Source organism: Aulostomus chinensis, chromosome 6 (genome assembly GCF_037954235.1).
Source record: "Aulostomus chinensis isolate RoL2024-O1b breed Wild chromosome 6, RoL_Achi_v1.0, whole genome shotgun sequence".
Taxonomy (NCBI): Eukaryota; Metazoa; Chordata; class Actinopteri; order Syngnathiformes; family Aulostomidae; genus Aulostomus; species Aulostomus chinensis.
This window is the reverse complement of record NC_141325.1, coordinates 12331437-12359320: the sequence shown is the minus strand read 5'-3', so window position 1 is coordinate 12359320 and position 27884 is coordinate 12331437. Positions and strand designations below refer to the sequence as shown.

The following is a 27884-nucleotide window of genomic DNA, read 5'->3' as shown; positions in this document are numbered from 1 at the left end:
TGCGTGACAGAAGGTCCACTTCATTAACCCCTTTTGCTGTGTGCGCGCTTGTGAAAGTGCAAATGTAAAAGCATTTATTTCCTTATCATCTGTCTGCTGCACCAAATACAAACACTGCTCCATTTTCCTCTAGCGAAGGCTGGCGGTCAGGTATTCAGTCAGCTGGACTTCAAGCTGGTCGTGGAGCCAGCAGACTCGCCTTCATTCACTGTGGTGTTACTGGCTCCGTCACGGCAGGAAAAGGCTGCGTGGACCAGCGATATCAGCCAGGTAACACAGACGGACAAACACAGAATAACAACAACCTCTAAATAGCAGAAGCATGTCTCCGCTGGGCATTGAGAAGTCTTGGTGATAAGTAAACACAGACATGGGTGCAGCTCTCCAGGGGTGAGCTCAGCTCTCTGCCTCAGTTCCTTTACAAACAAAGTAGCATCATACAGGGCAGTCAGACCTGATAAATGCTTCAGAAGTAATAAATCCTCTCCTTCAGTTCATTCACAATCAGAAGTGCTTTCATCACTGTATTTTTTGTTTCACATCGGATTTAATAACTTTCCTCTTCAATTTCACAGTGTATTGATAATATCCGCTGTAATGGCTTGATGACCAGTGTATTTGAGGAGAACTCTAAAGTCACTGTGCCTCACATGATCAAGTAAGTGTGTTTGTGTGTGTGAAGAGGAACACCCATCTCTTCATGCCAGTGTTGCAAAACATAAAGCCTCTGTGCTGACAATGTTAAAGTTTTGTTGATTTGAAGATGATGGTTGGGTCATAATGGTTTATTTATTATTATGCATCTTTTCTGTTTTTTTGAGCTGTTTATCAATTCTTTGGTATCCATATTTTTCTCTGGAATTAAAAAAAAGAATCTGTCGAGTTAATTAATTTTTGTTCAGCTACTTTCACGACCTATTCCTTGCTTAGCAGTCACCCATGCTTGGTTATGTGTGTGTTTGTATGTGTGTGTGTGTACACGTGTATCCATCAGATCCGATGTGCGTCTCCATAAAGATGATGTTGACATTTGCTTCAGCAAGACGCTCAACTCCTGCAAGGTCCCCCAGATCCGCTACGCCAGTGTGGAGCGTCTGCTGGAGAGGCTGACAGACCTGCGCTTCCTCTCCATCGACTTCCTCAACACCTTCCTGCACACATACAGGATCTTCACCACAGCAACGGTGGTGATGGACAAATTGGCCGACATCTACAAGAAACCTTTCTCCTCTATTCCTATCAGGTCTCCGACTATACACTTACAAACACACTAAAGAAAAAACGTACAGGCCAAACTAAGGATTCTGAACACAGACAGAGAAATCTTTCTATAATGCTCCTTTACTGCTGGCTCCCCCCCGAATCTGGGAGTGTTTTTTTTTGTTTGTTTTTGTTTTGGTTGTGGAGTTCTGTTTAATTAGCTGCCTCTTTTTTAAAATCTGTGAATGATTTAGTCAGCTGTGGGTCCATGTTTTGGAGCTCCCACCTCTGTCCACAAGGTTAAATACACACGCCTGTGCAGAACCGTTGCTTTAGCAGAGTTCTTGGCTCACCTATAGGAACATATTATGTGTCAGATGAGGCGTCTCTGCTTTTGTGTGCTCCTGCTTTCTTATTAACTCTCTAATGGAATCAGATTAGTATGTTTATATTCCTTCCTCAGCTTTACTCAGATTTACTTTTCAACTGGAAAACATCTGTCTTTTCCTCGGCTAGAGCTCAGAACTTTATCAAAAGATGAATTCAGTGTGGCCTCTGTGACTGGAAGGGAACAGGACACCTCATCCAGGTGGGGCCACGACCCCTCATCACACTTGACTGCAGACAGATAAATGAAAGACACAATCAAAAAGGACAACCCTAATAGCTAGCCTGTAGGTGCTACTTTTTGGCCTTTTGACCTATTTGTATGGTATAAGTATCTAAGTATAAGTAGCATCTTTCAATTTAATTAAAAACAAGTGCATATTAGAGAATTTCATGTCCTTCTTTGAACTGGAACTAGCTAGAGGACACGCCCCCAGTGTAGTTTTTATCTACAACTCTCTGCAAACTACTGCAACTCCAACATACATGCAAAGACATAATAGAGATGCACAGATACTGACACAGCTTGATGTTTTCTTCTTTCCGTTGGATTTTCTCCCCTGCGGTCATTTGTCAATATCTTGGAGACTAAAGATATGCTGCTGTTCTCTCACTCCCATGCTGCCTCCACTGGTCCTCTAGCACCATCACCCTCCCATCATCTTTTAGCTCTGTACCATCTCCCGCTTTCATTTGCCATGATCCGTCTAATTGTTGTTTGTTTGTTTGTCATCCATCCCTCTATCTCTTCATGTTCCGCCTACAGGGCTCAGTACCACTCATTTGACCGTCTGTCCATCTCATCCATCTGTCCTGACTACAGTCTGAAGATCAAGAAGATAGCCATGGATCAGTCCAAGTAACCTATTATTCTCTCACTCTCTTTTTCCTCCCCTCATTTCCTTCATTCTCTGGCATTTACTTCTCTCGACTGATCTCGGTTGCCGATGCATGGTGTTAACTTTGATATGTCTTTATACGAATGTCACCAGCTGGGTCACTTTAATGTTCAACATCAATCGAGGAGCCTGCAGAAAGCATGCTCTTTCACCATGGCATCGCATCATAATTCTCCTCTTTGCATTCAACTTGATCCAATTTTACCACTCACCCAATTTCCCTCTCTGCAAGTCCTTTGCTTTGCATGTTGCTGCATTTCCACCGCTTGCTTTAACACACGTCCCCTCATTTCCTTTCATATCTCTTCTTTCGGTAGTGGATGTAATTTCTTCTTGTATATCCTGCTTAATATCAGGCTTGCGTGAACAGATAATGGCTGTGTTTATCTATGCATGATTACTCCCCTCCTGATGTAGTTTTTTTTCTTTTTTTTTTTTAAATGAATGCAATCTTTTATTATGTAATCTATGGAGTAAAAACCCTCCTGGCTAAAGACTAGCTAACAGATAAGATGCTGCTCTAGTTCATGTTGGAACAACTTTAAGAATTACTGTCTGGCCTTAAAAAAATTGGTGAGCTGTACAAATTCGTATAATGTGGACGTGAACACCTTTAAACTAAACCTTTATATTCAACACGGCTGCCTTCCCAGTCCAGTGTACTTGAGTACAGACACGGCCACTCCATTCTCACTGCCTATGAATAGCAGCACTCATATGCAGAGTCTGTTTACAGAGATTACAGCTACTTGTTCTTCCTGCCTGCAATGGGCCTCGAATTATAAATCAGTCTTGATAAATGAATCGCTGAATACTCAAAATCCCACCTGAAGCACCCGTATCTTACCTCACATACCTTGAAACGGTAAAATCTGAAGTTCCTCTCTTATTGTTTGAGCATCACAAATCATCCTTTTCTTTTTTTGCATTGTTTTCACCTTGCACATCTTGAATCCAGAAATGTGTGATTAAAAATGTATTTGCTAATAAACTTTTTATAAATCAGAGAAGAGAGGAACGCTGATGCAATTACGCCTTTACTTGCTGTCCCTGAACTCTACTTATTGCCTTTTTAATCTCCCATTTATTTTGCTAAGATATTACCTTCTTCCCATTTTCAGGTCCTTGGAGCTGTTCTTTGCCACAAATCAGAATAACAGAGGTGCTGAGCACATGAACGATAAATCTCCTCGTCTCTGCCGCAAGTTCTCCTCCCCTCCTCCTCTTTCAATCTCATCCCGCACCTCCTCGCCTGTACGGACACGGAAGCTTTCCCTCCACTCCCCCATCACTGCCAGGGTTGGGGGACTCGACCTGACCAGCCCTCTTCCTAACTCTGGTGTAAATCATAACACTTCCCAGTCTGCTGCCAGTAGCCCCACATCTGCCCACACCCCCCAAACCCCAACATCTCAGACCACAACACCGACCGCATCCTCTCCTCCTCCTGCTCCCTCCTCCACCTCCCCCCCACCAGGCAGTTCCAAACTACCACAAGATCAAGCTCCTCCCATTCCCTCATCACCAGACCAGAGTACCTGCGCAACCACAGAGGGTGAGGAGACCCCGAAGATCGACCCGTTCTGTGGCAAACTGCGACGTAGCATCCGCAGAGGTAGGCAGTAATACTCTAGATATGAAACAAGAACTGATTCTGATTGCAAAACAAATTATGAAACCCCATTTTTTTATTTGCAAAGGAAGCCAGTGTTCCCTCTCTTTTTTTTTTAGATTTGAATCTTTGGCTATCTTCTAAAAGAGTAAATTTGTTTGTGTGACATTTAATGTACCCTCTAATTTTGTGTGTAGTCCCTTAAAATTTAACTTTAAGGACATTTTCATACTTCCTTTGGTCCAAACAATAACATCAGGTGTGAGAGGTTGATGCCACTTTAATCAACGGACCAAAAGTTGGTTGGTTCAAACTGAATCTCTGCACAGTTCTTTGGAAGTGTGAATGTGCTCTTTCTTAAATGTTTTAGACTTTTGAACCAATTTCAGACTATTGCGGAGGCTGGATAGTCACCCAGGGACGAGCACCACACGAGCCCTCGTCAGAATCAGTGTGATGAGGAGCAGTGGGCTCAGAGCTGGTCGACTGTTGTTTTTGGGCTCAGCACTCGCCCTCACAAAACGCATTAAAAGCAACTCAGATAAGATTACATTCTGAAGGGAATGTTATCAGTATGGGAACCCATCGGCTTTGTCTGATGGCTTAGACTCTATGAACAACAGACAGGGACCAGTGTTAGGGTTTTTTGGGGGGGGGAGTAGCAAGCAGATATCCGTTCCAAGACTTCCTTGTTCCCTGTTCATAGCAACTGGAGGCGTTTGCACGGAGACTGATTGTGTCAGAAGTAGCCAGTTTACACTTAAAACCAGTTAAAGCCAATCAAAGAACTTTGTTAACTCATTAGACTACAGTCATTTTTCCAACCTATCTTTTCAGCTAATGCGTGCCATCTCTTTTGCGCTCCATATGGACTGTTTACGTTGATGCAGCTGAGGCCTGGAAACCAAACGCTTCACTGTCCTGACATTTTCTGTCTCTCTTACAGATTCACAGAAGTTAGTGGAGCACGTAAAATTAAGATATGAGTATAGCAGTTGTTTTTAGGCTTTGAGAGTTATTTGGATAATTGTGAAGGCTTTAAATATATAGACTGCACACGAGAGCTTTTGCAGCAGCATATAACCTCCGCATCTATTGCAGGTGTCTCTGATCATGCATACTGCATCGTTTATCCACTGAAACAGAAACATATGGGACAATGTTGGCGTATTGGAATGCCACAAAGAGCCGGGGGTCACTTGGCAAATGACACAGTGTGAAGTGTTCTCTGTAAGAGCAAAACAGGCACCTGGTGGAACATCATTATCTCCTTTCATTTATGCGCTTGAGTCAGCTGAGCAGACTTCCTGCCTCACACAAGCTCTGATCTTTTAATTGTGGTGTTAAAACGCCCGCTCATACTGGAGAGAGACCGTGCAAGAACATCTGATGCTGCACAGTAAAAACATCGGCATTTATAGGCCCCCATTATTGTGTACACACACGCATACTCCCGCACACACATAAGATACGCGTGTGTTCCTTATTATGTGCATGTGTGACAGCTGCTAACTGCTTACTAGGAGACAAAGAGCCATCAGCGCCGACACCAACCTGCTTCTATTTCTTCTGCTCACCGTCTTAAATTCTCTCTCAGTCGGATCTTAATGTGTTTTTATACAATTATTTACACACAATCCCATTTTTCTGTTGATGCTCTTCTCTTGTCCTCGAACAAATTGCGAATGTGACATGCTGGAAATACGCTGCTATAACAATGAGTCACCTCTTTCTTTAAAATTCAGAAAATGCTTGTTGACATTTCTTTTGCCATAATAAAACATTGTAATTTCTAACATATCTAGTAACAATTTTATCTGCTCTAGACCCAGAGACAGTGTATTTACATGGTTTTTATTCATTAAGGCAAAACCAGAGTACATGAGTAAAGAAAGAAGTACATACAGGTACGAAAGGGCTTTGGAGTGACAGTGACATGACCTCTTTTCTGGCGAGTCTTCCTGATTCATGCTTTTGAAATCAAACTGATGATGAGGATGATCGGTATCACTCTCATCATCATCATCATCATCATCATCATCATCATCATCATCATCATCATCATCATCATCATCATCATCATCATCAATCACTTACTCTCATCATTTATTTCACATCATTCATTCTCCTCCTTGTCTAGCTGTGCTGGAGTCAGTGTCACTGGAGAAAATCATCCCAGAGTCTCCACAAGGCAGCGAAGCAGGAGACATGTCCCCCTGTCGCTCCCCCTCCACGCCTCGGCACCTCCGCTACAGACAACCTGGAGGTAAGAGAGTGTGTGTGTGTGTGTGTGTGTGTGTGTGTTTGTGTGTGTGTGTGTGTGTGTTTGGTATTATGACTCATGGCCGGACCAATAATGTCACAGCCACAAGCTTACTTTGATGGGCTACTGAGCAGAGATACTGAGTCAGCCGAAGACCCCTGACCCTGGATGTTGGCGTCTCACAGCAGCATAACACAAAGTTCAAACACAGCAAGACGTAGGTGTGTGTGAGACTGTCTTCTGGGGTGAGTTCCACCGAGGTGAACCATGATATTAAGGAGAGATTACAGGGAATATACAAGCTATAAAGATGGTGATGATGACAGGGAAGAGGTGGATGTGATGACAGAGACGGTCCCTGGATTATGCTGCTTTGCACAGGCAGATTTTTACGTGCAAAAACTACTTTAAAAGAGCAAAAAGGTGTTTATGATTGTCTGAGGGCTCTTTTTGTAGCTTTTAAAAAAAAGAGTAAATAGAAACACTAATTTTAAATCAACTTGGACAAAGCCAGTCTTCAAAACTCACCAACCATCGAGGTGACTGACCAGCTGTTTCTGCCGTTGCTGTCTTCCCGGACATTCTCAAAATTTGCCTTTGTCCCCAGAGAAGCAGCAACATGTCCAGTCTTAGATGGCACAGAGGAAAATTGAAGCTCTTCTTAGAAAACTCCTCAAGTCTCCATTCCATTTTTCACTGGTAGACCAGGACCTTATGGAGGCCTGTTGTGTTTCCTGGCCTTCCTCTTCTACACTGCCTTTTACGTTGCCGTGTACCTCCATACCAAGATCCATAGAAATTAGGTAGCCTGGTTTATTTGTTTCAAACTCCTCGACGGAAACAACTGTTATTTGCATTTCCTGTTTTATTGATTTTGCTAGAATTCACTTGACATTGAACAGACGTCATACAGATACACCAATAACAGTCAGGTGAAGTCCTCAACCATGACGATGGCCACCTAATCCAGCCTCTTTCAGGTGGAAAGAAATACTGACTCAAAGCACGCACTGCATAACCTGGATGAGTCGCTGGTCAGTGGCTATCTTGCAGAAATGTGGATGCTGGTATGATTTCCGTCCTGAACCGGTCTTGGTACACTTCCTCTGCGGGCATGTTGTCGATGGAATGCGGACCAAACTGCTGGGCCCAACTTCTAAGGGCAACTCATAGCTAAAATAAATAAACATGTACAGCTGCTGCAACACGCTGGTTGCTGTGAGAGATATCGACCCCATCATGAGGAACAATAGTGTAGCGTTTATGAGTTCCAATCAGCGCTCACTCACTCACTCTCTTTGTTGATAATCAGAGTAGGAAAATTGTAGCTGTGCTGTTGCCAGCGATGATGATGATGAGGATGATGATTATATGTTTCTGCAGTCCAGTCGGGGGAGAACTCCCGCTGCTCCGTCTCTCCCGCCTCAGCCTTCGCTATCGCCACGGCAGCAGCGGGACATGGTTCACCACCAGGTACATGCTCAGATTTGACTTCACGCTAAGGTCAGGAGTTTTTATATAATTTATGAAAGCTGATGTAATATGGCAGAAACATGAGTCATGTAGTCAGCCATAATTTATCTATTTGATTCTACATGCAGGAAGAATATTTAAATTCTTTTGGGTCATAAATGGGACAGAAGTAGGGAAATTTGAAAAATTGTCATAATTTATATGATTATTGTCATTATTGTTTATTGACAGTGATAGTTTCTTTAAGATCATGGACAAATATTGAATGAATTTGGACTTTAGTGTTGCGAACCCGCAGAAGTAGCACTTCCTCTTCCTGTTAAACCATCACTATGACTGGAACATTGAAAGGTTTACTCAAATTCCAAAAATCCCAGTCTCATTCACCCGTGCTTCTGTGATTCATCGGTGCAATAAATCTTTGACAGAGAAAGATTTTTATCCGTCTCTCTTTAACCCCTGAAGAGTAACTAATGAAGCTGCATTACAACACTGATACTTTGAAACGAATAACTGAATAATTTTCCACCACCGTTGATTTTGTTTGCGTGATAGTCATGTAAATGCGCAACGCCTAAATAACTTTTGTTCTCTCTTTTGGTTTTTAACTTCTGCGACAGTGTTTACAAACTCTGAGAGAACGTGTGATAAAGAGTTTATCATCCGTCGAGCTGCAACAAACAGAGTTCTCAACGTTCTACGGCACTGGGTTTCCAAACACTCGCAGGTCTGTATACTGTCAGGACTTTGTGAGTGTGTGTGTGTGTGTGTGTGTGTGTGTGTGTGTGTGTGTGTGTGTCGTCGCTTGTTTTGCTGAGTTGATCAAGTCTGCGGTCTCATTAAAGCAAGTGTCTGAAGTGTTCTCTCTGCTCTGCTGCTCTCACTCCAGCGTGTAAACAACCGCACACCAAATATTGTTAAGTGTCAATTGGACGACCGGCTCAAACCGCCTCAGTCCACCTACGTAGCTCTCTGCTAAACAGCTAGCAGTTCCTCTAATCAATGGAATATCACTTTAATTGCCCGATTCCCGGCACCGAGGTCCTTCCAGTTCAGCCGGATCGATCTGTTTCATGTAATTTAGTTCAATAATTTCAAATGGTGTGTGGAAAGGCCATCCGTAGTTCCCCTATTAATGCAGAGGCAAGTGCCAAAGCACACACACACACACACACTCACATTTTTCCTTTCCAGGCCAAAGAACAAAGAGCTTGTTATAAGTGAGCTTTGAGCAGTAGTGAAATTGTGGTGGGGGCGGCAGGGTAGAAGAGGAGGAAAGGTTAGCGTGGAAGGTTCATGAAAGAATGGATGGTCGGCGATGTCAGTTGGAAACCGAAGAAAAGAACAGGATGGAAGCACTGTCCCAATATTTAGTGCTCTGAGCACAGTTTCTCTAACACTGGTAGTGTTTCTGTCCAAACGTGTGAAGAAAAGTATTCTTGACCAGCATGGATGAACATGTGGACAGCCCAACAGTAAATGCAGCAGAATACTGCTACTATCATGTTTCATTGGCATTTATTACAGATTGAAGAACCAGAGAAACAAAGCATATACAACTATGAACTTTCCAACTAATATTACAAATGAAGTGAGTTAGAGCTGTGCTGTGCATTGTATAGGCAATGAGACGGCAAGAGTGGACTTATTGGACAGCTTTTTGAAGAAATTGCTTTCTTGTTTTGTGTGTGTGTGCATGTGTGTGTGTGTGTGTGTGTGTGTGTGTGTGTGTGTGTGTGTGTGTGTGTGTGTGTGTGTTTGTTTTGTGTGATAAGGACTTTGAAATGAATGGAGAGCTGAAGATGTCGGTCATCTGTCTCCTGGAGGAGGTCCTCAGAGATCCAGATCTTTTGCCTCAAGAGAGAAAAGCTACTGCCAACATACTAAGGTAGAGCAGAAGAGGAACACACACACACACACACACACACACACACACACACACACACACACACATGGTTCATCAATCAATGAACATTAAAACAATCAAATTCATATACTTCCATGTTCATCACCTTGTCTTAACCCAAAAAGGCTCCACATCGCAGAATGCAAATTCTATTCTATTCTATTCTGTTCTGTTCTATTCTATTCTATTCTGTTCTGTTCTATTCTATTCTATTCTATTCTATTCTGTTCTATTCTATTCTATTCTGTTCTATTCTATTCTGTTCTGTTCTGTTCTATTCTGTTCTATTATATTCTATTCTGTTCTATTCTATTCTGTTCTATTCTGTTCTATTCTATTCTGTTCTGTTCTGTTCTATTCTGTTCTATTCTATTCTATTCTGTTCTATTCTATTCTGTTCTATTCTATTCTGTTCTGTTCTGTTCTATTCTGTTCTATTCTATTCTATTCTGTTCTATTCTATTCTGTTCTGTTCTATTCTGTTCTATTCTATTCTATTCTGTTCTATTCTATTCTGTTCTATTCTATTCTGTTCTATAGTGCCCTTTCTCAAGACGATCAGGATGACGCCCAGCTGAGGATAGAGGACATCTTACAGATGGTGAGAAGATAACCGTACATAGAATTCTTAAAAACACACTGCGTCACGTGGGGCTCTTTCCTTCACATTCTGCTGCACCATCCCTATTTACTCTGTATCACTCTTATTTGTTGAGGTTTTTTTTTTATGACTAAGTTGTGCCTTTGCCTCTGTCTGGGCATCTGTGTGTGTGTGTGTGTGTGTGTGTGTGTGTGTGTGTGTGTGTGTGTGTGTATGCAGGCGGACTGTCTGAAGGCGGAGTGTTTTGAGTCCCTCTCAGCGATGGAGCTGGCTGAGCAGATCACTCTACTGGATCACATCGTCTTCAGGAGCATTCCTTACGAGTCAGTCCCCTCCCAACACTCTGTATCCGTATCAGACCTTTAAGTGCTGCTACTGCGTATGTGAGGCCAGCTAATCTCCCTTTGTTAAAGGTCAACAGGAGATAAGTGAGACATCACGTTAGATACGTATTTGTCTTTCGTTCATAATGAATAATACACATACCGTAAAGTATTTTCACTGCTTCTCACTGCTGGTTAGGTGAGGTGGGAGATCCCTGTGTTCTTTATGTATGTATATATGTTACATACGAGCTGGTTCCTAACTGGTAAAGACAGTTCTTTAAAGGTGGAGGGGGTCTGGTCCTCTTGACAGTTCAGATCTGCTATCTGGAATCCAAAATAAAATTTCACGTTTCTGAAGATTTTCAGCTCCAAATTTCATTGAGAAACCACGAGGTGTTTACGTCACCGTGACCTTGCTCTTTAACCACAGTCGTTTTTTTCCGCGTCATCTTTGAGTCCTGATGGAAGTTTGTAGTATATTTGGAGAAATTCTTTGAAAAATCTTTTTCGCTCATCCTCGAGTACCAGTGGAGTTCTCTGTGACCCTTTTCAACACAACTGTTTAATTTGTCTTTAGTCCAAACTCCCTTTAGAGATGATTTTACTTCAGCAGCATCCAACAGTTGGCCGACTCTGAACAGCTTGGTGGCCCCTGACCCTGCAGGGGCCCCAGGAGCCCCATCTGAGCTTCTAGGAAGGGGGGTGGTAAGCTCCAGGTCCTGCAGGCACAGACAGACCCTGCTGCAGCTGTTTCAAAGTAAAAAAACAAACAACAACAAAAAAAAACCCTCCAAAGTCAATGTTCAAGTCGCCCCTCAAATGTTGCATCAGATTTATAAAAGAAAAAAAAATCCTCACATCGGTGGAGATGGGAAGATACAGGTGACCGTAGGGTGGGATCCTTCGATGTCAGGTAATCAGATGATCGCTTAGGATTCAGCTCTGCGGAGTGATCATGTGATGATGAAACAACAGAATAAAATAAAACATAAAATGTTCACAAATTTAAAAATTCAGAAATGCAGCCAACTTGTAGATAAATTCAGCTCAGCGCATCTGTGCTGAGATGGCCGTTCCAAATTTCTGTCTGAGTGATCTGACTTGGCTCTCTCTCAAACCTCTATCCTCCCTCACCAAGAGAGTTCCTGGGCCAGGGCTGGATGAAGGTGGATAAGACAGAGAGGACACCGTACATCATGAAAACCAGTCAACACTTCAATGATGTAAGGTTTTTAAATCAGTTTTGTATCCATTTTTGTGTCTGAATCCAGCGCATCTCACTTGTTGTTTTCCTTTTCTTCTATTTCAAGATGAGTAACTTGGTAGCGTCGCAGATTATGACCCATACTGATGTGGGTTCGAGGGCCAACTCGATTGAGAAGTGGGTGGCCGTGGCGGATATTTGCCGCTGTCTCAACAACTATAACGGCGTGCTGGAGATCACATCAGCGCTTAATCGCAGCGCCATTTATCGTTTGAAGAAGACCTGGGCTAAAGTCAGCAAACAGGTAGAATTATCCTCTCTTATCCTTTTATGTTTAAGACATAAGAAGTTCTGTTTAAAAAAATGTAATATTTTTCCAAATACATTTGTAAATGTCATGTTTAGGAATGTGAATGGATGTCTAAAGAGTTCAGGGAGAGGGAAAGCAATGCGGAAAGGCTAAAACCCTAATGTTTCGCATCTGTTCTTCATTTAATTCTGATGAGCACTAAATCAATAAAGCCATAACCACCTAATCACCCGACAGACTGTCTCTATATTAAGCCACACTGCCTCTTTGGGACTGTACAAAATTTGATTAAGACCTTTGATAATCTTTTATTAAGAGCCAGTGGTTCTGATGGCTGTGAGACAAATGCATCAGTCTTCTTTGTCCAATGTTTTTTAAGGATGTCTTGTGATTTTAAACATGTGCCTAGACTAAAGCCCTGATGGACAAACTGCAGAAAACTGTGTCCTCTGAAGGAAGGTTTAAAAATCTGAGGGAGACCCTGAAAAAGTGAGACGTTTCAGATGCTTCACTACCGCATGCCACAAACAAGTCAACCAGTAAATATACTTCTTTATGTTCATTACTGCTTTTCTTTTTGTAGCTGCAACCCTCCATGCGTGCCCTATCTGGGAATGTATCTGACAGATTTGGCATTTATTGAGGAGGGAACACCCAATTTCACTGAGGAAGGGCTTGTCAACTTCTCCAAAATGAGGATGGTAAGATCAACCACCCATCAAATGTACAACTTCTCTATCCAGTGTAAGGATAGCTAAATAAAACCCATGTTTTCCTCAGATTTCCCACATCATCCGAGAGATCCGACAGTTCCAGCAGACCCCCTACAGAATAGAGCATCAAGCCAAGGTATAGTGTTCTGAACACCTTCTCTCTCTTCCTGACGAGTATCATCAAAGAAAGTATGGACATTATTAAATGAGTGCACTCAAAGATCGCTAAATTATCTTTACGTATGCATTTTAAAGTACAGTTACAAAGCAGTTTTTGTATTTCATAGATTTCCCTGAGCTCACAGAGGTTTTTCCCTTTGACAACTGCATCACTTCTTTGTGATACCAGAATGCAGAAAGAGCCGGCCATGTATTTTTTAGCTACTGGAGCTAATGGCAACTTATGGCTAACCACAGCTACAGCAACGGAACAAAATCACTTGAGTGTTAATAAATGGACACTTTTTGGGCAGTTTTGTTGTTTTGTAGCTACAATTGTTGTTAGCATCCAAATATAGCTAAGTGGCTACCTCAGTTTGCTTTGTGGAGTCACAAAAAAGTCACGCAGGAGGGCAAAATGGGCTCCAGACACCTATTTGTGAGTACTTGAAAGGCAAAATGCAGTTTTTAGGTGAAGTATCAATTTAGCAAAATATAAATACGGAAAAGCTCTTTAGTGTTGAAACTAGGTAGGTAAAATTTTACTGCACTAACTAAAGTTGTGCAAGGCAACACAGATCCAAAATGGAAGCACCTTGGCCTTGTCTGTTGTGAAAGGATTATTAATAATTCATTTAATGCATCTTATGGTTGGAATTGACATGTACCATAATAACAAAAAGTACCTCTCTTATTTCTCCGTCAAGGTGACCCAGTACCTCCTGGATAAGACTCTGATCATGGATGAAGACACACTCTATGATCTCTCGCTAAAGATTGAGCCCAGGCTTCCTGCCTGAGTGATGTCGAGCTGTTTCTGGCCCCTAAGAGCCTGTCAAACATGGATCCGCTGGGGCAGTACGCCCATGTAATCTCAACTAATCAATCAATCAAGAATAGGAGGGATGTTTTGAGGCAGATACAGAAACAGAAATAAGAGGAATATAGGCTGAAAAAAGAAGAATGATTCTGAGAGACTTTGAGAAGAGTTAAAATGATGGCAAAAAAAAAGTCTTCTAGGGAGACGCTAATGCTTCAGTTGCATTGCCTGTTGAGGAAATGACATGCGCTGATCATTCCTCAGTCGAGAGAGTGGTGCATTTGACATCACACTTCCTAAGACACCATGAGAGTGCAGGGAAGGCTGAAAAGATGGTGGACTAAATAGAAAAAAGAGATGTAGCATATACAGACAGCGTGACAGAGAGATATGTGAGCTCGTGTCCCTGCTTTTGTCTCTGTTGTGTGTGCATTTCCGTGCCATGTCCTTCAGCAAGCGCCCCCCATATGCTTTCTGTCATGAAGGTCCATATGTAAACCTGCATGATTTCAGCTTGTAAATCTCTACATGGCCTTCAGTCTTTGACACCTGCTTAGCATGCCTCACTCTAACCAGAGTGACTCTCTAAGCCACTATGCATCCGTAGGCTGTCATCGGCAAAAGGCCTCTAAGCCCCTGGATATAATTTAGAAGGATTTGAAATCAAAACAGTAATTTCATTTGAAAATCGAACAGTTTCACTTCCTGTGAGAACGGATAGGTCTCATGTCCACATGAATGAAAAAAGTATAAAGGTGCCTTGCGACACTGTAGGGTCAGATTCTCACGAGCAGATAGTTAAATTTTCAGACAGTAAATTCAGCTTAAATTTCCTTTTCAAACAGGATCTTCTTGTCCTGCTTCTCATAGGCCATGAAGGGTCAGCATGGTTGGTGTTACTACTGTGAAGGCGTCGCAGCAACTGATCGTGAGCAAATATCTCCCTCTAGTGTTACAACATTGTTATAACCTCCGCTGCCCTCCCAAAGCTTTTGCAGTTTGTGTCCACTTTCATTTTTGCTCTGACAAACTGTCAGAAGCTGACGTGGGTTGTCAGGTCCCAGTGTGTAACTCTTGGATGTAGACTGGGACAGTTTTTGCACTCTCTAAGATGTAGCTTTGCTTGAATATGATCGTTCTTTACCATGCTATTTATTTTATCAGATATTAATGTTATTTTTGCAAATAGTGACTCCACTCCACACATATCATGATTGCTAAAGAAATGTTTTGAATTGTTACGATGTGAATATTGATTTAACAGTGTTTTTTTTTCCGTCCGTCTTGCTTTTCCCTTTTGCATCCCAGACTTGTGTGTTGCAAGAAATCTGTATCCTAAAAAAAAAAAAAGTCTTTCGAAGGTTAAAAAAAATGTAGCATTTGAATTATCAGAATTAGTATTCCGTATTGCTCATATGATAAACATAGTTGTCCTGCATGCACACAACAGCTGCATGTTGTGCATGTCTGACTGGACCCTTCTTCTGCTTTTCTATAGTGCTATTGTCTCTGTAGCTGTCGACCGGCTCTGTTAAGCATTGTAACAATGTTTTGTCCATCAAAACTAGCACATTTGTCTATCCGTGTACCTCACGCGGTCTGGCATAGTCGTGATGCTACGTCATCGCGTCATACACAGGCTGAAGTTAAAAAACAAAACAAAACAAAAAGGTTTTCAGGCTTTGCTTTTGGGAAAATTTGTCTTTGCACTGCATTTGTTGAAGTGCCAGGTTTACACTCTGGCTTTGGACTACTGGATGCTATGTTTGTATCGTAAAACCATTTTTGTGTATGTGTTTATTTATTTGTTTGCATTTTTCACTTGTAGGTGCAGGGGAAATAAACTCAACATGCCTTATGTGTTTGTGTTTTCTTGGAACTTGAATTTTTTATGCTACTGCAGGTATTAATCTGCAAGAATCCACCACCTGTTGTATAATCTTGTAAAAACATTATATGAATACCTAGAGCGGCACGGTGGTGCAGTGCTTAGCACTGTGGCCTCACAGCAAGAAGGTTCTTAGTTCGAGTCCTGGCTCCATCACTGGATCTTTCTGTGCGGAGTCTGCATGTTCTCCCTGTTCCTGTGTGGGTTCTCTCTGGTACTCCAGCTTCCTCCCACAGTCCAAAGACATCAAGAGAGGACGAGGCTGATTGATACTCTAAATTGACCGTAGGTGTGACTGTGAGTGTGAATGGTTGTCTGTCTCTATGTGTTGGCCCTGTGATGGACTGGCGACCTGTCCAGGGTGAACCCCTCCTTATGCCCGAAAGCCACTGGGATAGGCTCCAGCCCCCTGCACCCCTAAACAGGATAAGCAGTCAAAATGGATGGACGGATGGATGAATACCTAACCAGCTGATGGAGCAGCAATGTGGCTAATTCAACACAGAAACAATGGATCTTTATATTTATTCTGCAATCTAAAGTTTCATTTAAACATTTTTTTTTCCAAAAGGAGAGAGAGGAATCCACAATTTGATACTCACACAGAACAGTCCAAATATTAACCTGTTCACATAAGAATTAGATATTGAATTATGCACTGTAATGCCAGATGTGGCAATCATGGATGATTTCAGTTTGAAATTGCCAAGTTTCCCATATACCCTCCAAAATCTCAACATGCTGCAGAGGATGTTTTAGTTTCTCTCCTGAACACAGGGAATTAAATTTCTTCAGCGCAGTTTATCATCTTGGACCTGGCTAGAAGGCTACTCTGCCATCTTATGGTCATTGATGGTATTACTTCTGTCTCATCCATAAAATACTTTCTTCAGTCTGTGATTTAACCAGCTCCTTAATTCATCCATCCATTTTCTTCCACTTATCCTGTTAAAGGTCATGGGGGGCTGGAGCCTATCCCAGCAGCTTTCAGACAGGAGGGGTTCACCCTGGACAGGTCACCAGTCCATCACAGGGCCAACACATAGAGACAGACAACCATTCACACTCACAGTCACACCTACGGTCAATTTAGAGTATCAATCAGCCTCGTCCCCTCTTGATGTCTTTGGACTGTGGGAGGAAGCTGGTGTACCAGAGAGAACCCACACAGGAACAGGGAGAACATGGAGACTCACACAGAAAGATCCCGTGCTCAAGATGGGGGTTGAACCCAGAACCTTCTTGCTGTGAGGCAACAGTGCTAACCACTGCACCACCGTGTCGCCTGCTCCTCAGTCCACTTTAAGAGAATTTAAATCCTGAAACTGACGAAAGGATGCTGCCATTTCATTTTGGGAATTTCCACACTGCCTTCCAAATAGAAATCGCTGACATTTCATGATTTATATATTCAGTGATTCAGTAAATAAGCCGTCTTTTAAGGAGTTGCTAAATTTGGATAGCAAAGTCAGTTTTTTTTCATACTGAAAAGAGGGAAAACAGTTACAGAGATACAAGTTTGTTGAAGGAGCTAAAAATCCAACAGCAGGAAGTGATTAAAAACTGAGCGAGACAGAACACACACCAACAGAGGGAGTGAAATTACACGCGCTAATCCAAGCACAACAACTGTTTGCAAGATGATTGATTCGCTGTTCAGAATGTTGCTGAGATGTCCCACAGCTCTCTTTTTACTGCAGACAGGTGGAAGCAGTTCAACCAGTCTGAGTCCTGTTTCTGAGGGGCACAAGGACAATAATCACGACTTGGCCCTGTACAGTCAAAGACACTCGTGAGTGTCATCAAAAATGGCTTTGACATTAATGAATGAGAGGAAAATCAAATAGGATGATAACACACTATTGCTATTGACTGTGGTATATAAAGTCGGGCATATAATTTCATCTTTTTAATCATTTTCCAAATTCTTTGGGGATGATGAAGCCCATCCAGACACCAACCCCCACCCCGGAAGACCTGATCATCAATCCAGGGGGTCCACATGTGATACCTGCAAAATATGACCACTAGATGGCTACAAGGAGTATCTATAAGAGATTAAAATATCCCACCTGTGTGAAGAGGCAGGCAGACATGCTGACTGACAGAAGAAAGAGGATTTTCTGTCTGTTGTCCAGTGAGAGGCTAATCCTGAGTTCCCACATCTCTCTCTCTCTCTCTCTCTCTCTCTCTCTCTCTCTGATCCCATCTCTGTTCTTCAGTCTGCTCTCACTCAGCAGATCGAGCCTCTCTGGACTACTGCAGGAAACTAACCAGCCCTCCACCGCTTCCTCTCCTCATACTCTCCTCAGGTGGGTTATGACGGGTGGGTTATTCCCCTCCTCACCAGTTCATATTCTTGCAGGTTGTGTCTGTCTCCCTTTTCCCGTTTTCCTGAGCTCAGTCGACCTTTTCCAACCATGATGCATTTTTGGTTTTTGCAGCTTCCATTTGAAATTATACAGTTTTGAGGGTACACAAAAAAAAATCGATATTACATTTTGAAGGATATGAATACTCCATTGTGCAAACTGAGCTCAACAGCACACAACAAGGTACTCCAAGCTTAACCTCAGCTGCCTGAGCCTTCGGTTCTTTACTACAATTCTCAGAGCTTCTTTCTTTAGATTCCATTTGCTCAAACAAAATCTTCTATACAGCAGTTCAAAAATAAAAAGTCAGCGTGTGCTCGACTAAATTCTGAACCCAGGTGATATGATCTGTTTGAACATTCAGACAGTTTCACTTTTTTAATGTTTTGTATGTCTTTGTAAAAGGGCTTATGTACCTGAAAATGCATCAATCACAATTCAAATGAAACAATTGTTGAGGGCAAAACAGATTTCAGTGCTAACTGACGATTGAGTATCGTATGGTATCATATCATACATCCTATCGTATCATAGTGTTTTGTACTGTATCGTTTCGTGTCATACTGTTTCTCATGGGTTTATGACTTACTTGATACAGGCCACAAGTGAAGAACAGCTCCCTTTGCCTTTAATGATCCATCCTTCTCATAAAGAAGCAACACTCCTTGATTTTTTTCCCAAAAGATAAAAAATCTAGGTGCCTTTCATCGGCTTCTTCACTTAATCTAGGTTCCCCTGGGAATCGTTCCAATCCCACCCGTCCATCCTCACGTTGTCATACCTTTTAACCTCTCTCCCTGACCTCAATGTGACCCTTAACATCCCTAACATGACCCATCTTCCCTCAACATTTCCTTTACATCCCTATCGTATCCCATTTATATTTTTTCCGCTGGCGCCTTAATTTTCCTCACTTCCTGTTTCTTCCTGTTTGTCTTTTCTAAGCTCAACTGATTAGCTCACAGTGTCAAAAAGGATCAAGTGTCAATCAGGACTGCTACCAACTCAAAGCTGACATTCAGTTCAACTTCACCCACCGCTGCTATAACAGCATGTGGGTTAAAGGTGACTAGACTCATGGATTAAGACGGCCAGTTTGTATCACTGGCAATTCTTCAGTTTCAGTGGGCCGTCATCAATTCAATATCAGTCAATTTATTGAGCATATTTGACATTATGAGAGTGTACTCCATTTAATTCCATGTAACGCTGATAAAAATGTATATCATCCCCTAATATTTGCTAGACATTGACTGAGAGGGAGTGTGATATTTATTAAATATTTCCCTCAGTATCTAATCACAAGTCATTTGATCACCTGAGCTGGCGGCTTTCCTACGATGGCCAATCAGAAAGCCTCTATCTGCCTCTAGAATAATCTCATTACACAAACTGCAGGCATATCTGTTACTTAAGCATTTGAAAATGTAGCTTAATGCAATTAGAAGCTTTCTCTGTATATGTGAACATGAGAACATTTGAATGTAAATGTAATTCAGTATCAAGGTTCATTTAAATGCACAACAGACTTGTACTTCTACTTTAAGAAGCTAAATTCCACAATAAAGAAGATACAGTGTATTAAATGTACAGTTCAGTTCAGTCATTAAAAGGAATACCTCTGAAACATACACTCAGCTCTGCAGTGCAAAACAACGACAGCATTCCATGGTAATTCAGTAAGATTCAAGAACTACATACACAATCATGCTTTAAGGTTGTGCAATACATGCTTTGCTCTAATGCTTGTACTTAGATTGTTATAGTTCAGGCTGATGGAATAAAGTTTATACTTGTTAAGGCAGTTGCTCTAATTTCTTGATATTTATCTCACTCTTGCACTTTTGCCTTTGCCCAGGGAAACACCTCAGACCGCACAACAATGGCAAACTCATTCACCCGTGTGATATCCGGCCGTAACACGGCAGTGATTCTGGCCAGCATCGGAGCTGGTACTCTGGCATCAGGATACCTCCTGAGTGACAGCGCTGCTGCTGCCGAGAGGAAGAGGATGTACCCCCCCAGGTATGTGCGTGAGTTTGTACCTGTGCTTTCAGGTAAAGAGATAAGTCTATAAAAATGTAATGAATTTCATCTCTCTGATTTTTGCCAAGTGCTGACTTCCCTGATTTGAGGAAGCACAATAACTGCATGGCGTCAGCTCTCACCCCGACCATCTATGCACATCTGAGGGACAAGGCGACCCCTAGCAACTGGACCCTGGACCAGTGCATCCAGACTGGGGTGGACAATCCTGGGCATCCCTTCATCAAGACTGTGGGCATGGTAGCTGGAGATGAGGAGAGCTATGAGGTCAGTGCTATTGGTCAAAGTGGGATGTTTTTTCAGAGAAGGGAGGAAGTGACAGTAATTTCCTTTCCAAAAGGTGTTCGCAGAACTTTTTGACCCTGTCATCAAGGAGAGACACAATGGCTATGACCCTCGCACCATGAAGCACACCACTGACCTGGAGGCTTCCAAGGTTAGACCACCATTCTTATTTTTCTGTCCATCAGATCGTCTTACACTCCCTCACCACTTCTTCTCCTCAGATTTCCTCTGGGATGTTTGATGAGCGTTACGTGTTGTCATCACGTGTCCGCACCGGCCGAAGCATCCGTGGGTTGAGTCTCCCGCCTGCTTGTTCACGCTCTGAGCGGCGTGAGGTGGAGCGTGTGGTTGTGACAGCCCTGTCTGGCCTGAAGGGTGACCTTGGTGGTCGCTACTACAGCCTGGGAGAGATGTCTGAGAGAGAACAGCAACAGCTTATTGATGTGAGTGACACACACACACACATACACACATATACACACACACCTGAACACCCATGATTTTACTTCTCTGATGGTTTTCTTTTCTCTTCAACGGCCAATCAGGAGCACTTCCTGTTTGACAAACCTGTGTCACCTCTGCTCACGGCAGCTGGGATGGCCAGAGACTGGCCTGACGCTCGTGGGATCTGGTAAGATTTGGTGGAACTCAATCCAATATTAACTGCTGCTTTCAAAGCTAAGTAAACCTTCTGTGAGGTCAATGCATAGATTCCATGGAATGCTAAGAAAAAAACTTTATGTACAGAGAGCCTCAGGTTCATGCAAAGCTGATGAAAAAAAAAAACCTTATTTTTCAAGCCAGGAGTCTAAACCTGACCAGAGTTTATCGATAACATTGACACATCATATAATATTATTTTCCAGTCACAATTTAAAAGAAAAAAAACTGTCGTTGATAAATTAGCATCTAAAAAATTTGATTTGAAACATTATCTTGGTCCAGAAAGGTTGACATTATACACATTAGTAGAACGTAGAAACAGAAAAAACTAGCATCTGATTCTGGTGACTGGGTTTGATTGTGGTTTACTGATTTAAAAAAAAAAAGGATGTGGGAACTTTCATTACCACCAACAGCCAAAAAAAATATGTCTAAAAATGAATAGATTACACCGTTAGATTACATTATTTACAACCTGTAGAAGTTGCAATCAGCATATAGAATGTTGCTAAGAATTATACATCACATTGGTATCAAAACCCAGCTTTTGTTTTAAGGGGGATTCTGTCTTTGTGATGTTCTCAGGCACAACAATGAGAAGAACTTCTTGATTTGGATCAATGAGGAGGACCACACGAGGATCATATCCATGGAAAAAGGGGGAAACATGAAGAGAGTGTTTGAAAGGTTCTGCAGAGGTCTCAAACAGGTATTGCTGTAATTTCTCTGTATGGTTCTGTATTCGTTTATTATCCTTGAGCAAGATAAAGACTTGCAAAGACAGTTAGAGACACAGAAACCAAGAAAATGGGGAGATAAAACTGAAGGAAGGTTTTCATCTCAGATTATTGCCACCTTTTGTCATATATATGTAAACCACAAAATGCAAACATTAATTATGTCTTCTGTGACTTCTAGGTGGAGCATCTAATCCAAGAGAGAGGCTGGGAGTTCATGTGGAACGAGAGGCTGGGGTACATTCTCACCTGCCCCTCTAATCTTGGTACTGGACTCCGGGCTGGAGTGCATATTCGCTTGCCCTTCCTCAGCAGGGTGATGCAAGAAAAACACACTAACAACTCAACTCAAATACACACACACGTAAAGCCACAATTGTAACTGCTCTGTGGTTCTGATTTAGGACCCACGTTTCAAAAAGATCCTGGAGAACCTGAGGCTACAGAAGAGAGGCACCGGGGGCGTCGACACAGCAGCCAGTGGAGACACCTTTGACATCTCTAACCTTGACCGTCTGGGCAAGTCAGAGGTAAAGACTGAGGGAATGAGGGAAGAAGTAAAAGTAGAAATGAGCAGCAGGCGGGGAGAGTTAAACGCTGGAGAGCAGAAACCCTAACAGGTGAGGACTGTGTCCCCTGCTGTTCTTTAATCTGTAATCCAGGCAAAGAGGTGCCAGTTGAGGTTTAGAGACTTCTGTTCCCTGATTTGAGCCTCTCATACACCACTTCTTAAACCTCAGGAGGCTTTACCACTGAAACTCAATGGATTGCTATTATCAGGCTTTGAATACTCATCTTCCATGCCTAGAAGACCAAAAACAGGTAGAAAAAGTCGACTTACTTGTCAAAATTGCGACCTCTTTTATGCATTTGCAGAGCAGTTAAATGTCAGCTGGTTATGAATGAGGTGGGTAGGGCATGGAGGGGTGGCACTTCAGAATTTATTGCTTTATCTTGTGCAAATATGTACATATTTTCAGATGATATCTTTTTTTGATTTGGTATGATCCATCCACAGGTGGAGCTGGTGCAACTTGTGATCGATGGTGTCAACTATCTGATCGAATGTGAGAAGAGGCTTGAGAAGGGGCAGGACATCAAGATTCCATCCCCCATCCCTCAGTTCAGGAAGTAAATGCTGTCACCCTCTGCTGGGAATCCTGGAATAGAGCAGGCAGTCTGACTGTGGGTTGTTCAACTGTTGGTCTGAGATATTTCTGGCATGTATATCACTGTATTAACTTACATGCACGGTAAATTAATGATATGTATATTTATTCAAAGTATAATAAACTCTGTTGTTGAGTCACACTCTCTTGACTACAGGTGTATTTCAATATTTGAACCATGATTGTTAGGGTGGTTGATTAGAAGTGCGTGTGTCATTTGCAGTACGAGGCAGAAAAGTACTTAAAGTGTACTGTAATCAGTTCGACACAAATTGTTTTTATTTTTTATAACTTCCATAGAAATGTAGTTTGATAGAAGATTCATATTATATCAGAGGGTAATAGCTGATGCAACACTTCAGGTGAATGAATGTAGAACAATCTGGGTCAAACAGAAAGGCAATGACACCTGACCTCCCGGTGCTCTGCTCATTCCTCCTCTTCCTCAGACAGTCAGGCCTGGTCGGCTGCCAGGCTTAATGAGATAGCGCTATTCTGGACAATAATGTCATGACCTTTGCAACTCTAAAATTAAGCGATGAAGCAATAGTTTTTCCTACATTCTGACTAATATTGAAAACTCGTAAGTTTGCAGTATGTACAACTGGGGAAAACCCCCCAAATTATAACAAAACGAAGAAGCAGAGGCCCAGTAGATTATTCCTCAGCAGCTGCTGGTTGACCTGGCATCACGTCTCACCTTCCTCCGATAAAGGACCTGTAATCTAGGGGTAAAAGGCCAAGCTTATTACTGACAGACGCCAGACGTGCCAAACAGACCCGCCTCTACGCCATAACATAGTCAGTTTCATCTTATTAACACTCTCAAAGGGGGAAGCGAGGATTATAACGAAAGCCACCATGTCATTAGAAATTAGGGTTTTAATTATTGGAGGGAGTGGTCCCTTTAAATCCTGCTGGTTCGTTCTGAGCCACTCCTCCTTCTCTGGCGGCGGATTAATGACGTCGATCGATTAATGCTATTAGAAATCTACGCTAGGTAGCTCACAAACCATGAGCACGAGTGTGTGTATGAGCCATGGATAAGTGAATAATGTGCAAAATGTATGTACGTCAAATGCCTCAATGTTTAATTAGCGTCCGAATGAAAGTAATAACAAGAGCTGGAACACACTTTTAAAAAAGACTTAAAGGGTGTAAGTTGGTAAGGTGGGACATAGTCTAATTAGTAGCAAAGCTAATGAAAAAAATTGAATTAATCTAAAAAATAGCTGAAAGATGTGGAATATTTGTCTCCAAGGATGATTTAGGTAAAAAAACAAAAAAAAACCATCCCACAGAGGAATTTTAGCCTCTCTCACACTTTAAAGGAAAACATCACTACTCTGCCATCAGTGTGTAAACAGAATAACAGTACTTCAAGGACGCCAATGAGATGTTTTTTGTTTCGTTTTTATTTATTTTTGTTTTTCTTACAGCTATAAGATTAATTACCTCCACAGTTCTTGCAAATATGACAGAATCCCCATTATTTTGTTACATATTAACATCTCCAGGTGAGTCTCAGCTTCACAAGGGTTTCGTACAAAGGCGTTTCAGGTAAAGCAGTACCAGTGTACTTTGTTTACCCTGGAGTTAAGTCTAACAAAGATTTTAAGAGTGACCGATGGACATTTGCTTTTGCTTCGTTAATTATTGGTAATGACTCAGTGACATGAGGTGACTTGACGCTATAAAGCACCCAACGACCTGGATGAAATTCCTCAGAAACTGGCTCTGGCGAGCTCATATTTCTTTGCACAATGAGGCTGTGCATAACTTTTTTCTGTATGATGCTGTCTGCAGGTAAGAACAATAAAAAATCCATCATTTATTATTGTTATTTATCATATATTATATTTATAAAGATGTTATTTTGTCTTTTTCCAGCAGTGTCTGGGTTACGGTGTTACACCTGCTGGGGCGCTAACCCCGGCACCTGCAATGAAGTCTGGGACTGTCCTCACGGTTATGACCGTTGTTCCACCACCATCCGTAAGTGTAACGTGCAACCACACCTGAGATGCTACTTTTTTCCCCTTCCTTTTTTAGGGCCTGAGCCTTAAGGTACTTCAGGCAAAGACCCTATTATGTTTGCACGTTTTAAATTAATTTTTAACATCAATTACTCAAATTGCATTCGCTTTAAATATACAAGAGACTGAGCTTGAACAGTGCATGTAAATATATTTATTTTATGCAACTGTCCCACCCTTTTCTGTTGCAGTTGCTGAAAATATGGTGGACAAACAATGCATGAGAAGTGTTATGTGCAATATAGAAACTTCAGTGGGTATCAGATGCTGCGCTGAAGACCTGTGTAACGGAGCCAAACGTGCTGCTGTCTCCATGCTTGTCCTTTTAGCACCGTTAATCACACCTATACTGTTCATTTGAAGCTTTACATCTGCATTTTCACATGAATCCTGGGGGGGGGGGGGGGGGGGGACTTCTTTGGTGTTGTGAATGTTCAAATCTAAAGGAAACATACTGATCCAAGGCATTTTGAAGCAGTGGTGAATATTCAGCACATACGTACGAAGGTACAGTATAAACACTCTTCAGGAAACCTTTGAAAATCCTAGTGATTTTTGTTTCATTTTCTTGTTGCACTGTATCATTAGTTGACAGATTTTGCCATGTTAAACAGCTCATGTATATCCAGCTCTATGTCTGTACATCCAAAAGTATGTATAATATCTTGGAAAATAAACAACTGACTGACAACAGTTCAGCGACTTTTGTTATCCTTGATAAGAATTTTTGGGGAATGTTTTGCATTTTTGTCAAGGAATGACAGATTCATTCTTTTTAATCTTATCCTTTTTTTTTTTTCATAGAATAAAACCTACAAATGGAAATTCCCAGGCAGGAGATGTGTAGTTGATAGAATCCAGCAGTAGAGAGCAGTAGAGGAGAAAAGGTGTTGCAACCGTAGTGAGCTACAAGTCCAAGACTCCTCACTTGATCATGATTTTTAATCCTTACATTCAGAGGAAAGTCTATCTTGGAGATACATGCAACCATGTAAATTTGTTTTTAATAGCACAAGCTTATCAAATGTACTGCTGGTCCATGTACTATTGAGGTAAGATAGCTTATGTTTTTTTAAGCTTATATTGCCTTGTATTTTACGTGCAAATTTTTCAGGCATACTATTTTTTTTTTATAAAACCATACCCTGTAACTAATCTAAACCATAAAGAATTGTCTCAAAAGCTGAACAAAAGATGTTTGTAGTGCCAATATTGATTAACCTATTATAAAGTGAAGTTATAGCAAATAAACACACCAACTGACCGTGTGCCCCTCTGAAAGATCAATGCCACAACCGGCTGCTTAGGAGCTCTGATCTCTGTTCAAAGCAACCAATTACACAGTGACTGCACATAAAAACACTTGGTTTGCTTTGTTCAGTCTTGAACCAGAGTGAGTTTAACCCCAGTTTCAGGACATAAATCATAATTTATACATCTCCTCTAGGCCTGTGCTTAAAGTTGTGGTTGATAAAGTCAAATGTCATCTGCATAGAAATATGTATAAATGTGAAAATACAATACAAAAAAATCCACATATAAATGGGCTTGAATAAATGATTCCAAACCATATCTCATTAACGTGTCGTTAAACAACAAAAATGCGACGTGGCTCTGAAAAGAAATTGTAATCCACATCTCTAGAGTGCATCTGCTGTGTGGCATCTACAAAGATGTATTTTTGTAGAACCTTTTAGAGAATTTAAACGTGACCGCTCTAAAAACACACAGAAAATATTGAACGCTATTCATTTAAATGAAAAGAAGAGCTCATCATGCGAACAGCTTCAGAGCTAGATGCAGCTCTGAGTCATGTCGCCAAGTATCTGAGCGAATGACTAATGTTTGCATTGTAACTCTTTATCCTATTTACTGTAAGATGTCACAAAATACACAGAGCATGTGTGTTCATGTGTGAGTGTGTGTGTGTGTGTATGTACAATGCAGTGTGTGTGTAATTGGTTTGGCTATGCCTGTTCTGGGGTCAGCTGACATGTGTTAAATGATCTCTGAGGTCACTGGAAGCTGACGTGTAAAAGAACAGACAAGTGTTTTCAGTAACAAGTGCTCATTTATGAATGAATTTACGATGTACATTTATCTTACTGTGAATAGTTGATTTATGCTGTTTCCTCTGAGCAAGTCAACCATATGCTTATATCAGAGGGAGTTTATTTGCTTCCATTCTCTCCAACCTCTAACATAAATCAAGCTGTAACCTTACTTTATTGCATGTCTCATTTTACATTTCAAACCTTGAATCTATATATTTTTTCCCCATTGCTGTATTTTACAAGTAGGATCTGAAATATGAGATCTGAGAGATGTAAACCCCAGGTGCTGCCCAGTCCATCTGAGCAAAAGACTTGTTTTCCCAGACTGCATTTGTATCGGGCTCCCATTCACCTGCCGATGGCGGCTGAGCTCATTTAATTAAAGATAAATTAATAAAAAAGAAACAAGTATTTAGCTCTGTTTTTGCAAGAGGAAATATTCTTAAAAGAGGCAGTTATATGACATTAAGTTTCATAATTATAAGACCTTTTCTTCAGATTTAGCTTGATTTGATTTCACTTAGATCCTCTAACAAATCTAAAATGATTCATTGGACTCCATCAGCCACCATCAGTGTCCGAACCGTTCTTTTCTTTTCACCCTGAAGAAACAAACTTATACAAGGAACAGCTTTATTCATTCCCAGCACACTCATGAGCATCACAAAGCTGAAAAGAACCACTGCCACCTGCTCAACCTGAGGAACCTTTACTGCAGCAGCGAAAAAGGAGCTGGTGGAGACCTGAACAGAGCGAGAAAG

At 41.6% G+C, this 27884-nt stretch overlaps 2 protein-coding genes across 4 annotated transcripts in view; both read left to right on the top strand.

The window, feature by feature from the left end:
• LOC147260110 (ras-specific guanine nucleotide-releasing factor 2) overlaps positions 1 to 15703 on the top strand; it is a 40285-nt gene extending 24582 nt beyond the window's left edge. The window contains exons 13-29 of one of the 3 annotated variants that reach the window (XM_086206509.1): positions 134 to 270; positions 576 to 658; positions 1040 to 1243; positions 2354 to 2446; positions 3608 to 4101; positions 6239 to 6364; positions 7745 to 7834; positions 8455 to 8561; positions 9610 to 9722; positions 10281 to 10341; positions 10561 to 10664; positions 11806 to 11890; positions 11978 to 12175; positions 12591 to 12670; positions 12765 to 12882; positions 12962 to 13030; positions 13761 to 15703. In XM_086206509.1, coding sequence (XP_086062635.1) covers positions 134 to 270; positions 576 to 658; positions 1040 to 1243; positions 2354 to 2446; positions 3608 to 4101; positions 6239 to 6364; positions 7745 to 7834; positions 8455 to 8561; positions 9610 to 9722; positions 10281 to 10341; positions 10561 to 10664; positions 11806 to 11890; positions 11978 to 12175; positions 12591 to 12670; positions 12765 to 12882; positions 12962 to 13030; positions 13761 to 13853 — 2255 coding nt within the window. In that variant the 3' untranslated portion in view covers positions 13854 to 15703. Of the gene's footprint in view, positions 1 to 133; positions 271 to 575; positions 659 to 994; positions 1244 to 2353; positions 2447 to 3607; positions 4102 to 6238; positions 6365 to 7744; positions 7835 to 8454; positions 8562 to 9609; positions 9723 to 10280; positions 10342 to 10560; positions 10665 to 11805; positions 11891 to 11977; positions 12176 to 12590; positions 12671 to 12764; positions 12883 to 12961; positions 13031 to 13760 lie in introns of all 3 variants that reach the window. The other 2 variants (XM_086206508.1, XM_086206510.1) reach the window with 2 other exon arrangements.
• Positions 15704 to 17927: 2224 nt separating this feature from the next.
• LOC147260109 (creatine kinase U-type, mitochondrial-like) lies at positions 17928 to 23175 on the top strand. The gene is made up of 10 exons (XM_086206511.1): positions 17928 to 18073; positions 19992 to 20158; positions 20248 to 20446; positions 20520 to 20615; positions 20686 to 20907; positions 21010 to 21095; positions 21713 to 21836; positions 22046 to 22180; positions 22269 to 22394; positions 22883 to 23175. The coding sequence occupies exons 2-10, from the start codon at positions 20016 to 20018 to the stop codon at positions 22997 to 22999; spliced, it is 1248 nt and encodes a 415-aa protein (XP_086062637.1). The 5' UTR covers positions 17928 to 18073; positions 19992 to 20015; the 3' UTR covers positions 23000 to 23175.
• The last annotated feature ends 4709 nt before the right edge of the window (positions 23176 to 27884 follow it).

Excerpts from the sequence above, each read along its gene's own strand:
- LOC147260109 (XM_086206511.1), top strand. The coding sequence starts at position 20,016 with ATGGCAAACTCATTCACCCGTGTGATATCCGGCCGTAACACGGCAGTG. Across the intron at positions 21,837-22,045 it reads TCTGCAGAGGTCTCAAACAG|GTGGAGCATCTAATCCAAGA; the intron begins GTATTGCTGTAA and ends TGTGACTTCTAG. Across the intron at positions 22,395-22,882 it reads ACCGTCTGGGCAAGTCAGAG|GTGGAGCTGGTGCAACTTGT; the intron begins GTAAAGACTGAG and ends ATCCATCCACAG.